This window comes from Rhinolophus sinicus, linkage group LG06 (genome assembly GCF_036562045.2).
Source record: "Rhinolophus sinicus isolate RSC01 linkage group LG06, ASM3656204v1, whole genome shotgun sequence".
NCBI classification, from domain to species: Eukaryota; Metazoa; Chordata; class Mammalia; order Chiroptera; family Rhinolophidae; genus Rhinolophus; species Rhinolophus sinicus.
Genome location: NC_133756.1, coordinates 4,603,276 through 4,615,435, shown reverse-complemented (window position 1 = coordinate 4,615,435; position 12,160 = coordinate 4,603,276). Strand labels below are relative to the sequence as shown.

General features: G+C 50.8%; 1 protein-coding gene across 2 annotated transcripts in view; it reads right to left on the bottom strand.

The window, feature by feature from the left end:
* Positions 1-12,160, bottom strand: part of DNAJC11 (DnaJ heat shock protein family (Hsp40) member C11) — a 61,901-nt gene that overhangs the window by 10,525 nt on the left and 39,216 nt on the right. For both annotated transcript variants that reach the window (XM_074334151.1, XM_074334152.1), the window contains 6 exons: positions 7,721-7,849; positions 6,731-6,853; positions 5,721-5,794; positions 2,461-2,650; positions 1,776-1,861; positions 1,348-1,464 (listed from right to left, as the gene is read on the bottom strand). In XM_074334151.1, coding sequence (XP_074190252.1) covers positions 1,348-1,464; positions 1,776-1,861; positions 2,461-2,650; positions 5,721-5,794; positions 6,731-6,853; positions 7,721-7,849 — 719 coding nt within the window. The remainder of the gene's footprint in view (positions 1-1,347; positions 1,465-1,775; positions 1,862-2,460; positions 2,651-5,720; positions 5,795-6,730; positions 6,854-7,720; positions 7,850-12,160) is intronic.

Below are 12,160 nucleotides of genomic sequence, written 5' to 3'. Positions count from 1 at the left end.
CTGAGAGGAGATGGCTGATGCCAGCTCTGATCTTGGTGACCTGCTTTGGCTCTCATCTCCCAAACTGAGATGCGATCACTGAGCTCGTGGCACAGCCCCCGGTGCCAGGCTGTGATCTAGGCGCACCGACGGAAGCGGTTGCAATGCAGAATAATCAACAGGGTAGCTGGGAAAGGGACGGCCTGGGGCAAGGTGAGGGGTCCTTGTTTTACACAGGGCAATGAGGGATGGTTTTGGCAATTAGGTGACATGTGAGCAGAGACCTGAGGGAACCGAAGGGACCAACCATGTGGTTCTTTGGGGACCAGGCTTCTAGGAACGGCACAGAGGTCAGTATGGTGGGCGTGGCTTGAGCATGGGGTGGCTGGGAGAAGGGGAGGTGAGGACAACAAGGGGCCAGGTCGGAGGGCTCGGAAGGACTGTGGCAGTCACTGCAGGTTTGAAACAGAAGGGTGACATCTGGTGACTTACAATTTAACAAGACTGCCCATGTGGAGCAGCGTCAGGTGGGGGGACGGAGATGGTGAGGACACTGCAGTCATTCAGACACGGGACAGGGTAGCAGTGAGGCAGTGAGAAAGGGTCAGGCTCAGGCCGCACTGTCAGGGCTGGTTCTATGGTCCATTAGCGTGTGGCAAGAGTGACCAAGGCTAATGCCAAGGCTTTGGACAGCGGAAGGAGGGAGCTCTCATTTGCTGAGATGGGGAAGCACCTCAGGCAGAGCAGGTTTTGGGGGGTATGCATGTCCGAGGGTGGGGGGAGGATCAGTTGTTCTGTTTTAGACGGGTGAGGTCTGAGATACTGTCAGCTAGCCAACCTGAGACTGAGAAAAGGAAGCTGGACACACGAGCTGGAGATCTGGGGGGAGGGCCAAGTGGGGCTCTCAACGGGAGTCATCCAGCACGAGGGCATTGAAAGCCACGAGGCTGTGACACCCCTTGGGGAATGAGTCTAGACAGATAAGGACTGGGCCCTCCATGAGGCCTCCGTTCAGGGGCAAGAGCCAGGCAGGTAAAAGCAGAGGCAGCGCAGAGGCTGGAAGGCAGGAAGGACCGTCACTGCAGCAGGGAAGAAAGGGAACGACCTGGCCCAGAGGGTGTGACGCTGCCTGTGCAGGTGAGGACGCTGGAGCACGTGGGTGTCAGGAGCAGTGTGGGTGAGTGCACGTGCGTCCAGAGCCACCCGGGAAGGCCGAGGGTTAGGAAGAGACGCAGGCTGGTTGGAGGACGGGCCAGTGGGGCACATGGAAGTTCTCGGAAAGCAGAGACGCAGACCTCACGAGCAGATGGTGGGACTAACGGACTCCCTGACACTGGCTTACATGCCAAAGACAGAACAGTTACTTACTTGACTTTGAGAGAAACACCCTGTGGGACTCCAATGCTGACAGTGGCACCTAGAACGCTGTGGTTGGAGATTTTCCTCTCTGCTCCATACTCCACCACCGTCCCAAAGAAGCCTGCCCTGCAGGGAGCAGGTCACAGTGAGCACGCAAGGGCCCTTAGCACCCGGATCCACTCAGAACAGAGGTGGGGTCCCCCCGCACCCCCCAGGGAGCGGAGGCACGACTGATACTCTTGGTCCAGTTGCATCAGACTCTGAGTCCCCCCCAGGCCTGGGGCTGCAGAGCAGCCAATCCCAGCGCCTTTCTACAGGAGACGCTCCAGGAATGTGACACACACGAGATGATCGTGAGCACGCACCTTACACCAACCGGCCCCACCATCACACTCTACAGGTGGGCAGGCTCCCGGGTGGGCCAGGCCAGGACTTACTTGAGGGACCCTTTCACACGAGTCTGATCATCATCCTGGAATTTGTGCTGATAGCTGATCAGTGCGAAGGAGTGAGGGATTCCAAGCTGAGAAGACAGAGGGAGAAGCCATGGCTGGTGGCCGTGACAGCCAAGTGGCTGGGCTCCGGCCCCTGCATGGCTGCCAAGCAATCGTCGTGGGCAGGTCTCTCAGACAGGGGCCACGTCCTGGGGTCCGCACACGGAGTGGGAAAATGCACCCGAAACCAATACGTAAAGACTGGGAGATTTTACATAAAACCCAGTTTTCTGCCTTATGAAAAAAAAAAATCTGCAACACCGAGCCTGCATTCCTACACGGCAGCAGCTGCCCTTTGAGGGGAGGCCTCTCTCAAGCCCTGTGTCCCTGCCTGGGCAAAGTGCCATCTGAGTGTGCGATTCTGCTTTGGGGTCGCCGACCAACCAGGGCTGCCCCCACCCCAATTCCGTGGGCTTCTCCCCCCAGAAGCGGTGAAAGGCATTTTGCCTTAGGGTGCCTGCAGTACAGCTGCCCCGGGGGCCTGAGAACAGGAGCATTTCACCACTCCTCAGTGAGTGGCTGGGACCTGCCCCCCGGAGCCGCCGCAGGTGCGCAGATCCGACCCGCGCGGGCTGACCAGTGGGAAGGCTGGAAGGGGCACGCTGAGGGGCTGGCGGAGCTCGGTCACCTGCAGGGCCACGGTGAAGTGGCTGGTTTTGGTGTCCCGGACGATGCTCGTGTTCATGGCCGACTGGATGCCCCATCGCCACTGCAGGTAGCCTACGGTGTTCTTGTCCAGGTTCCGGGCCAGGACAGTGGTAAGGCCAGGCCGGATGCCGCGGGACGAAAACTGCAGAGCACAGTTTGTCGTCACAAAGCTGGGGGGACACACAGACAGAAAGGGTCTGGGTGACACCTGGCTCTCAGCTGTTCTCCCTGCTCAGATCACGGCCATTCTCGCTGGGCTAGCTCCAGCATGGAAAGCAGGAGACCAGGCCTCTAGAGGGTGGCTGGGGGGATGTTTCCAGCATCCAGCCTGTTAACCGCACACCCCATCCCACCACACCCCAAGTTCAGCTGCCACCGAAGAGGCACCGGCATGTCTCCGTTCCCCAGCCATGGACCCCAGCAAGTCAGATCACCTGGGGCGGTTCCCAAAGTCGGCTGCACACGAGAACCACCCAGCTAATCTAAACATTACGCCAGGTCGGCTCCCACCCCCAGGCATTCTGACTGTGGGGGGGAGGGGGGAATAGGCCTGGAGTGTTGAAAGCAAGCCAGGTGACTCCCTGTGCAGCAAAGCTTGAGGACCACTCACCCAGAGCCGACTGCACACCAATTAAGTCAGCACTTCCAGGTAGGGGCCCAGGCATTTAAAAGACCACCCACGTCCACGGCTGGGACTGTTGGCTGAAGGTATGTGAAAAGCTGGTCTTCGCTTAATGTCAACAGGGTCTGCGACTTTAAGCGTGACGACGTCTAACCGATTCTGATATAAACAAGAGTTAAGTTCCCGGGCATCTGTACGCTTAATGAAACAGGCCGAGGGCACGACCTTATGTAAGGACCTGCGGAGCAGTAAACCATTTCTGTAAACCTGAAAGGCCTCTGGAGCTTGTTTCCAGGGAGCCAGCCCCATCTTCTGGTTAAAAGGAGGCATTTCATTTTAATAACAAAGGAATTCACATCACTCCATTCAAGGTGTTCAAACGAGCAAAGGACCAGCCTTCAGTGAACAGCCCAGCCGGCACACAATCGCCCTGGTTTACTTTCTCTCCTTCCTACTCCAGAGATGTTGCTTTTGCCATTAAAATAGTAATAAAGGCGGTAAGTCTGCACACATCCACTGACAAACTTGCAATAGCCCAGGGCCCAATGCATTAACTCCTTACTCTCCTCAGGCCCAACCTAACCTTCTCTGTCCTCTAGGTCACACTCAGGTCACACAGATAGCCCCGGCTACATTTTCTGCTTTGGTCACCCTGGGACCAGGGGAGCGAGCAGGAAGAAAGATACAAGTCACCACTAGAATTTCAAGACAGAGGTACACAGTGACATTTAAAAGAGCCAAAGTGTACAGAATGAGACCCCCATTTAATCAAAGGAATAACATTTTGAATTTTTATCCAGCATGTCCTAGACAGACAGACAGGGAGAGCCCAGCAAGGCAGGCAGGCGCTCAGGGGACCCAGAGCATTCCAGCTGTCTGCCTTTCTCGGGCTCATTCCACACCAACCAACCCTCCAGTCACTTGTCTGGACTTGCAAGTAGCCCGACCCCAGGCCCAGGGCGCCCTAGGAGTAGACATTACACACTCATAAACTGGTGTCCTTGACGAAATTCTGTTTCTACACCTGCAGAAGCTGAGAGCCAGCCCTCGACCCAGGTGACCACTCAGCGGACAGACAGACACTTTGAGGCTCAACCAGGACAAGGCGGCCAACAGTTTCCTCAATGAGGTATCTCCTCACCGCGTCTGATCTTCAGCGTGACCTGCTGTGCTACATCAAACGATCAATTCCCGGGCCTTCCCTAACAGGGCCCGATCCAGGGGTCTGGGGGTAGGGGCAGGAATCGGTGCTTTGAGACGGCATCACAGGTGACAATCCCTTAGGAGACAGGTTAGGACAACGCTGACACGTTGTGGGGACAGAGCCCCACAGAGCAGTTTCCAGGCTCTCAGCCTCACGTGGAAAGGTGCTTGCTCAGTTACTAGATGGCCATCGGCTGTGATCAGATGGCCATTCGCTGTGGGTAGGTGGCCATCAGCTGTTGCTGGTTAGTCATTAGCCACTAATATAACTGCCGTGGTTGGGCTGGGGGGTTGGTTGGCAGAGAAGCGGATGGCAGATTGTGGTTAGGAAGTGCGACTGATCCTACTTCCTGTGTCTCGCCCGGCCGCCAGCGAGACTGGTATGCAGGAAGACCCCTGTTGGGGTACTGGCGGATGTTTACTTTTGTGTCTCGACCAGCCACCATCGAGAATATAGTGGTATGACTCCCCCATCTATGGCTCCATGGGTGTTCCTTTTGGCCTCACCATATCCTGCGTTCTTGTGCGGGGAGCGAGAGCTGAGTGCCTGCATGACATATGTATATACCCTGTTCACCTGCCATTCTGGTTAAAAGTATAATCCTGGTCCCCTTCCCAGGCCCAATGAATCCCCGTCTGAGAGCAGAGGCTGGAGAAGCCGGGTTCTAACCAGCGTGGGGAGCCCTGAGCACCCCCGTGCTCTGCCTGGAAGCACTGCTTTCTGGCCTCTGCTCAGGCTGCGCTCATCTTCACAAGCCTGGTCCCCTCCAAGGGAAGTGAACTACCTTCACTTTCAAACACATCCCCCATCCCAGGACTCCTTGAGCTGTATTTTATCCCCAAGGAAAGCAGCTTTAGTTGACCTTCCACCCAGTCCTTTTACCTGAGCCCACACAGGAAGCCCCCAAATGGGAACGAGGACACCCCTCCCGTTGTTCTAGAAGGGACAGGGAGGGGGAGGTAAGTTCTAGGAGTGTATCCTCACTGCCGGTGGATATTTAAAGCTCTGGCACATCTACCAGGCGGTCTCACAAGCTGCCCCACTGGGCCCCCTTTTCAGTTTCACAGTCTCAGGACCAAAGAAATGGTGCACAAGCTCAGAAACATAAGACTGCTGACGAACGTCCCTCTGAAGGCGCCTTCCCTCGTCTCCAGGGGCCTCACAGCCCACGGTGACCAGGGAGGGCAGGAGCCTCGTCCCACAGAGGAGGAAACTGCGGACCCGAGAGAAGCCCACGCCCGCAGCCCAGTGCATACACCACAGCCGAGTCTCCACACCACTACTGCGGGGTCTGCCCTCGGTGACCCTGCAGGACAGACGGGGCAACTCCAGATGACCTTGACAAAAAGAACACACAGCTTCTGGCCTCCTAAATCCACAAAGACCATCAGAGGCTTTCTCTTGTGATATTTACCATCTTGGCGTGAGATTACGGAACAGCTTCAGACCAAACAGAGGCCCCTGCAGATCCCCAGCTCCAAATTCTAACTGTTCAAAAAAGAAAAAGAAAAAGCGTTAGTGGTGTTTTATGTCACAGCAGCAATCCAGGTCCCAGGTAAGCACCTCTGGTTATAATTCCTTCATTTGATTCAAAGCCCTAGAGAGGCCTTTGCCAGGGCTCCTAAAAGGAGGGGCTGGAAGGTTCTTACTGTCTCAGCTCAACCTCTTCAACACGGATCCAAAGGAGGCAGGTTACAACGAGGCATGTTCCAGAAAGGTGCCCTTCCAAGGAAACACTGCTCACCCCCCAAGCTCAGGTCAGAAGGGGAGTCAACATGGCCCCGTACGGACTGGCGCTACAGTCATCTGTGGGCTCACCCCTCCCTAGCAGTGCCCACTTCTCTGCTCTGCTTCACTGGGCCCAGGTCTCACAGGTGACTAGAGATGGTTCTCAGGGGCCTGATGTGAATGAAACCCATCGGCGGTTCCACATTTGGAGCCTTGGACCAGCTGGTCCTGGCTGCCTCACTTACTAGTCTGGGTGACTTTCAAGGCAACTCTTCTATGTTAATTTGATGCAGCTCAATTTGCTCAGCAGCGCTGGCTGTGAAATGACTGCCAATCAGTGGGCCAGGGTGCCCTCTGAGTTGTGCAGGAAAAGGGAACAGCCTATCGGTTTTTGCTTAAAGGGAACAAAGAAGCTGAGTTTCCAGGTTGAATTTCCAGAAGTTGGCATCTCTAGGGAAACTCGGTTGTTTTATCCTAACTGAGCTGTTCGGCAGACGGAGAGGCTTCCTTCTCAGAGATGAGACTTATTTTTTTTCTCTTGGGAGAGAGTTAACTTACGAAGTTTGACATCGGTACCCTGTTACATAGTGATGAGGCCACCCTAGGTCGTTTTGAGGGTTAGCTTTGAGTGCAAATGTTCAGAAACAAGGCTTTCCAACAGACAGACAACACGACCCCGCGTGCTGACGTTCTTACCTCTCCCCATCCCTTTGCAGAAGTGACTCGTCTGAGCGCGAAGTTAATGGAACCCCCTCCATTCCCATTCTGGGTCGAGAGGCTTCCAGAGAGGATGGCTGTGTCTGTAGCTGTCAAGGGTGCCTAGGAAGTGACATCTGCTGGTAATAAATGATTCAAAGCAACAGGAAGTGCCAAGGACAGCAGCCTAATGAATACACATCAGTGCAGGTGTGTCGGGAAGCAGGCTTCCCTCCACTCAGTGGCTTCCCGTCTCCCCCGCCTGGCTATGTGAACTGCGTGTGGCCGCCAAGGTAATGTTTTGCAAAAGCTTCAAATGGGCAAATTTCAAAAAGCCAGGAGAAACCCAGGCTAAGTGTTGGTTCTCAGTGTAGCAACGGCTTTGGACGGCACGGGGACTTCATGCTGTGCCCTCCAGGGCCGTCCATTGACTCTGGAAGGTCTGAGCGGGGTCAGTTTCCCCAGATAGGACATCGTGTTCTAGGCCGATGCACTTGCAGATAAAGGGGTTGCGGAGGCAGAGACCTACTGTAACCCTTAGTAGCATGGGCTGGCATTGTCACTTCCAAATAGCGGGCAGAAAGATGACATTTTAGTGACCCCAGGGGTCAGCTGAATATTGTGTTTTCAGCACAACAGAGTGTGCCTCAATACTAAGACCAGTTCTTGGAATTACCCATGGAGGTCTGCTTTCTCTCCTAAAGTCACCATGACCTTGGGCTCTTAGACCATTCGCACTTCCTGACTGGAAAGCCCTGAGACCTTGGAAGCTAAACTCAGCACCCACCCCCGCCACCAGCCAATGAGGCTAACATGTTGGCAAAGCAGTAACAAGGCTGTGACTGGAGCTCTTTTTAGTGGCTTATTGCATCCTTTCATAAATAAAGATGAGAAAAACCCAGAGCAGACTCTCCCAGCCCAGCTGCTCGGGGCGTTGTGCCTCGTTAAGCTGGGCCCTCCTGCGCTGGGGAAGGCACCTGTGCCCCTTACCTCAATGGACTGGGATATGTGCATCTTGTTAATTTCAATCTGCGGAAAGCCACTTCCGGACATATCTTCATATTCCTCCTCATAGCGATCAAAAAGGTCGGTGGCATCAATGCCCACGCTGATGGTCCCCTGGGGCAGAAAAGCAAGCAGTCAGCACCAGGGGTGGTGTATGTGTAACGAAAGGCAATACACTACCCTTCAGCAGCTGGCGTGGTTCACTGGGTGCAGCAGGGCTCTGCGAAGGTCACGGTTCAAACCACGCCATGCAGAGCACCACCGGCTCCTAGAGCCAGAAAGCCTGTCATGGCCGCAAATGACATGCCAAAGACGAGTGTTAGGAAAAGAAATAAGATTAACGCATTTCGATTTTTAGAGACCAAACGACCCATTTCATGGCTCTAAACAGATCGTCTCTGGGGTTAACCCATGAGCATAAACCTAGAAACTAGTTACACAGATTAAACATTTTCCTCTAAATATGCTTACATCACAAAATGACCTTAAAAATGTTTAAAACATAAAACTATCTTCAAAGGTAAAGAAATGCAAACAAAATTATGAACAAAGGGAGACTTAAAAATATTCCCCCTGCTAAAATTAATTTGAGAATTAAATTTTGAGAAACAGAACACCATATTCTCTCAAGATATACTAGGTTAAAATTTTGCTGACAGATAAAAATGCTCCTTACTCAAAAAAATAAAATCAATGTTTATTACTTTCTTTTATTGTCGTAACTTTCCAAATGCGCATATATCTTAATCCAACACATAAAACCATGACCACACACCCATTTTTATTATATTCTCTGCAGCCCATTTTTAAAAACAACTTCATCAAGGTTTAATTTACATATAACAATATAAACTGCACCCATGTGAAGTGTGCAATTCAACAAATTTTGACAAATGTGTACAGTTGTGAAACCACCTCCAAAATCACAATACTAAACACTTCTATCACCACAAAAGTAGCTTGGGAGGGTGGGTTCTTCTCCCCGAGAAGGGGACATGTGAACAAAGATGTGTGAGGGTAATGAGGGTCGTGAGCTGGTGGGTATCTGGGAGTGAGATGAGCTGGGGTTGGAGCAGAGAGGGAGAAGGTAGATGAGGCACTTAGAGGGGGTGTCGCAAGTGGGTGATCCATAGAATGTTAAGCGGGGTGGTTGTCGGGGATAATACCTTTAACCCTGTTGTTTTGGTTGGTACAGCAATAATCCCAGATTTCCATTTTTAAATGAAGTATTATCATCATCAATAATATTACCATCACCAATAGTATTATCTTCGCCAACAGCTGCCTTAAGCTAAGAAGCGGCATGTGTTTGGTGGACAGGCCTTCACATTGTATTTCTAACACCTGCCACCGTCTCTGATGTTGTGGGAAGGCACGGTGACCTTAGGAGATGACAAGGATATGCCATCAGTCTTCTCCCATCTCTTTCCAGGTGAGATGTAAGCAGTCCTGCCCATCCAAATACCTGCATGCAGGTGCTCGCTGAGCCGGTGGTCGGCAGAGCGAACTCCTTCCAATGTCAGTTGGCGGGACAAGCATTAGATGCTGCTGCCCATTTGGTGCATTAAGCAGGTGGCTGGTGCCGTGGCCTGTGACATGGATGAGGCTGTCAAGCCACCGGGCTGCCAGGTCCAGGGCAAACTCTAGGTGTATGTGAACAGGTGTGGGAACCAGAGGGGCCAGCCCGGCAGTAGGACGCTCGAGATCAGTCTGATCACTTGCCAGTTTGCTCATCTGTCGAATGGTGTAAATCAAGGGCTGGCACTTTTTCTATGAGGGGCCATCGTAAATGTTCTGGGTGTGTGGACCAGTCCCTGCTGCTATAGGGGAATGCAGCCAGATGCCAGTGAATGATGGGGCCTGACTGTATTCCAGTAAAACTGTGGTCGTTGATCCTGATTTTCATACAATTTTCACATCTCAAAATGTTATTCTTCTTTTGTTTCCAACCATTTAAAAATGTAAAAACCATTCGTAGCTCATAGGTCATACAAAAATAGGCAGTGGGTCAAATCTGGCAACTTCTGATATAAATCTACACAACTTCTTTTTTTTGGGGGGGGGGAAGGGTGATGCTTTCTTTTTCGATGAACTTTTTAGGTAGCAATGAAATTAAACAGTGTAGGTTTAATGAAAATAAAAAGTACTCAATTTTCATTTCCTCAGAAAGTTGATGAACTTGTAACTTGATTAAAATGTTTTTCAGGGCCGGCCCGGTGGCTCAGGCGGTTGGAGCTCCGTGCTCCTAACTCTGAAGGCTGCCGGTTCGATTCCCACATGGGCCAGTGGGCTCTCAACCACAAGGTTGCTGGTTCCACTCCTCGAGTCCCGCAAGGGATGGTGGGCTCAGATCCCTGCAACTAAGATTGAACATGGTACCTTGAGCTGAGCTGCATCACAGATGGCTCAGTTGGTTGGAGCGCATTCTCTCAACCACAAGGTTGCCGGTTCAACTCCCGCAAGCGATGGTGGGCTGCGCCCCCTGCAACTAGAAAACGGCAACTGGACCTGGAGCTGAGCTGCACCCTCCACAACTAAGATTGAAAGGACAACAACTGGGGGACTGGGGGTGGGAGATGAGGGTAAGGGGGATCGAATATATGGTGATGGAAGGAGAACTGACTCTGGGTGATGAACACACAATGGGATTTATAGATGATGCAATGCAGAATTGTGCACCTGAAGTCTATGTAATTTTACTAACAATTGTCACCCCAATAAATTTAATAAAATAAAAAAAAGAAAGGACAACAACTTGAAGCTGAACAGCACCCTCCACAACTAAGACTGAAAGGACAACTTGACTTCGGAAAAAAAAAAGTCCTGGAAGTACATACTGTACGCCAATAAAGTCCTGTTCCCCTTCCCCAATAAAATCTTTTTTTTTAAAAATGTTTTTCACCATTGACCATCCACAGCACTAATCCAAACATACGAAAATCAGGTCTTAGATGTGCTAAAGAAGTGCCAGATTCTTCTCCAATAGTCAGCTATTCTTAAAAAACAAACTATGCCCGAATGTGAGTGGCAGGTGTATTTACACATAACTGAAAAATGACTTTTTTAAATCAAATGGTAGTTCCTCTATGTTAATTTCACTCGTTTCTTTTTCCATTCTAAGATTTGCAATGTGCAAATGAAAGAGAGCAATAGCTGTTTATATGTTGGTTCTATTAGCAAAAGAACTTCACAACAGCTAATGATGCCAGTGTATCAGTGCCAATCAGATGCTTCTAACAGAAAATCAGTTAACCTTAATAATCTTTTGATTTGTAGAAGGGGACACACCTGACATTATTATAAATGCTATTGTAAACTCAGCCAAAAAGTTCCACATTGAATGTAAAATTGTTTTCGTGGTGGCATTCAAATACCAATTTTGGTGAGAAGCAGCATCATGGTAAAAAATGTTCCCACTCAATCAAGAAGCCAATGGAGCAGAATATTCTATAGAAACAGCTACAGTGAAACAGTGCGTAATTGTGTTAGAACAAGCCGTGATGGTATACCTATGGAAAATGAAGCTGTGGTTGTAAAACTGTACAAATGCTTTGGTATATTCAGAGTAACAGAGTAATTATTTGTGAAGCTGATTCGGAATACAAAAAAAAAATCTGCAGTGTGGCAGCGCGCTATCGACGGCGTTAGGAATGTCTGAGCCTCTGGAGAGTTCCTTTTTAAATGAAGCACAACAGACCCTACAACTTTAAAAATATGTAAGAAATTGCAATCATTGAAAATAAAGCATGTAACCAAGAATACCCTGAAATTCATTTCATGAGGAGGGAAAAACTGAACAAATAAAGTGATAAGAGTTCAGTTTATTTCACTTTGAAATGCCATAATGGCCTTTGCAATATTTCAATTTTTGGTAAGAATCTTTTGGTGGAGCTGCCATTTTTAATTAGTTGAATTTATACTCTGCTCTGGAATGGGATGACATTGAAAAGGCCTACAGTTTTGTGGCATCTAAATTTGATGAGGTATTCAAAAGATCATAAAGACAATTTATAAAAGATTTATCATAGAAACATACTCTGAACAGATGCAGAAAGACAATGCCTCGGAAAATACGTGGGCCAAAATATATGTTCTAAAATGAAGAAATTGGGCTGGCCCGGTGGCTCAGGTGGTTGGAGTGCTGTGCTCCTAACCCCCCCACCCCCGTCCCAGTTCGATTCCCAAATGGGCCAGTGAGCTGCGCCCTCTACAGCTAAGATTGTGAACAACGGCTCTCCCTGGAGCTGGGCTACCGAGAGCAGCCAGAGGTCGGCGTTGGAGCTGGGCTGCCGTGAGCAGACATGAGCGGACGGCAGGCGTGAGCGGCCATCAGGCGGAGCCGCTATGAGCAGCCCACCGACAACCGTCGACCGACTGCCTCAGTCGGGGAAGCGCAAGGCTCATAACACCAGCCTGGGCCAGGGA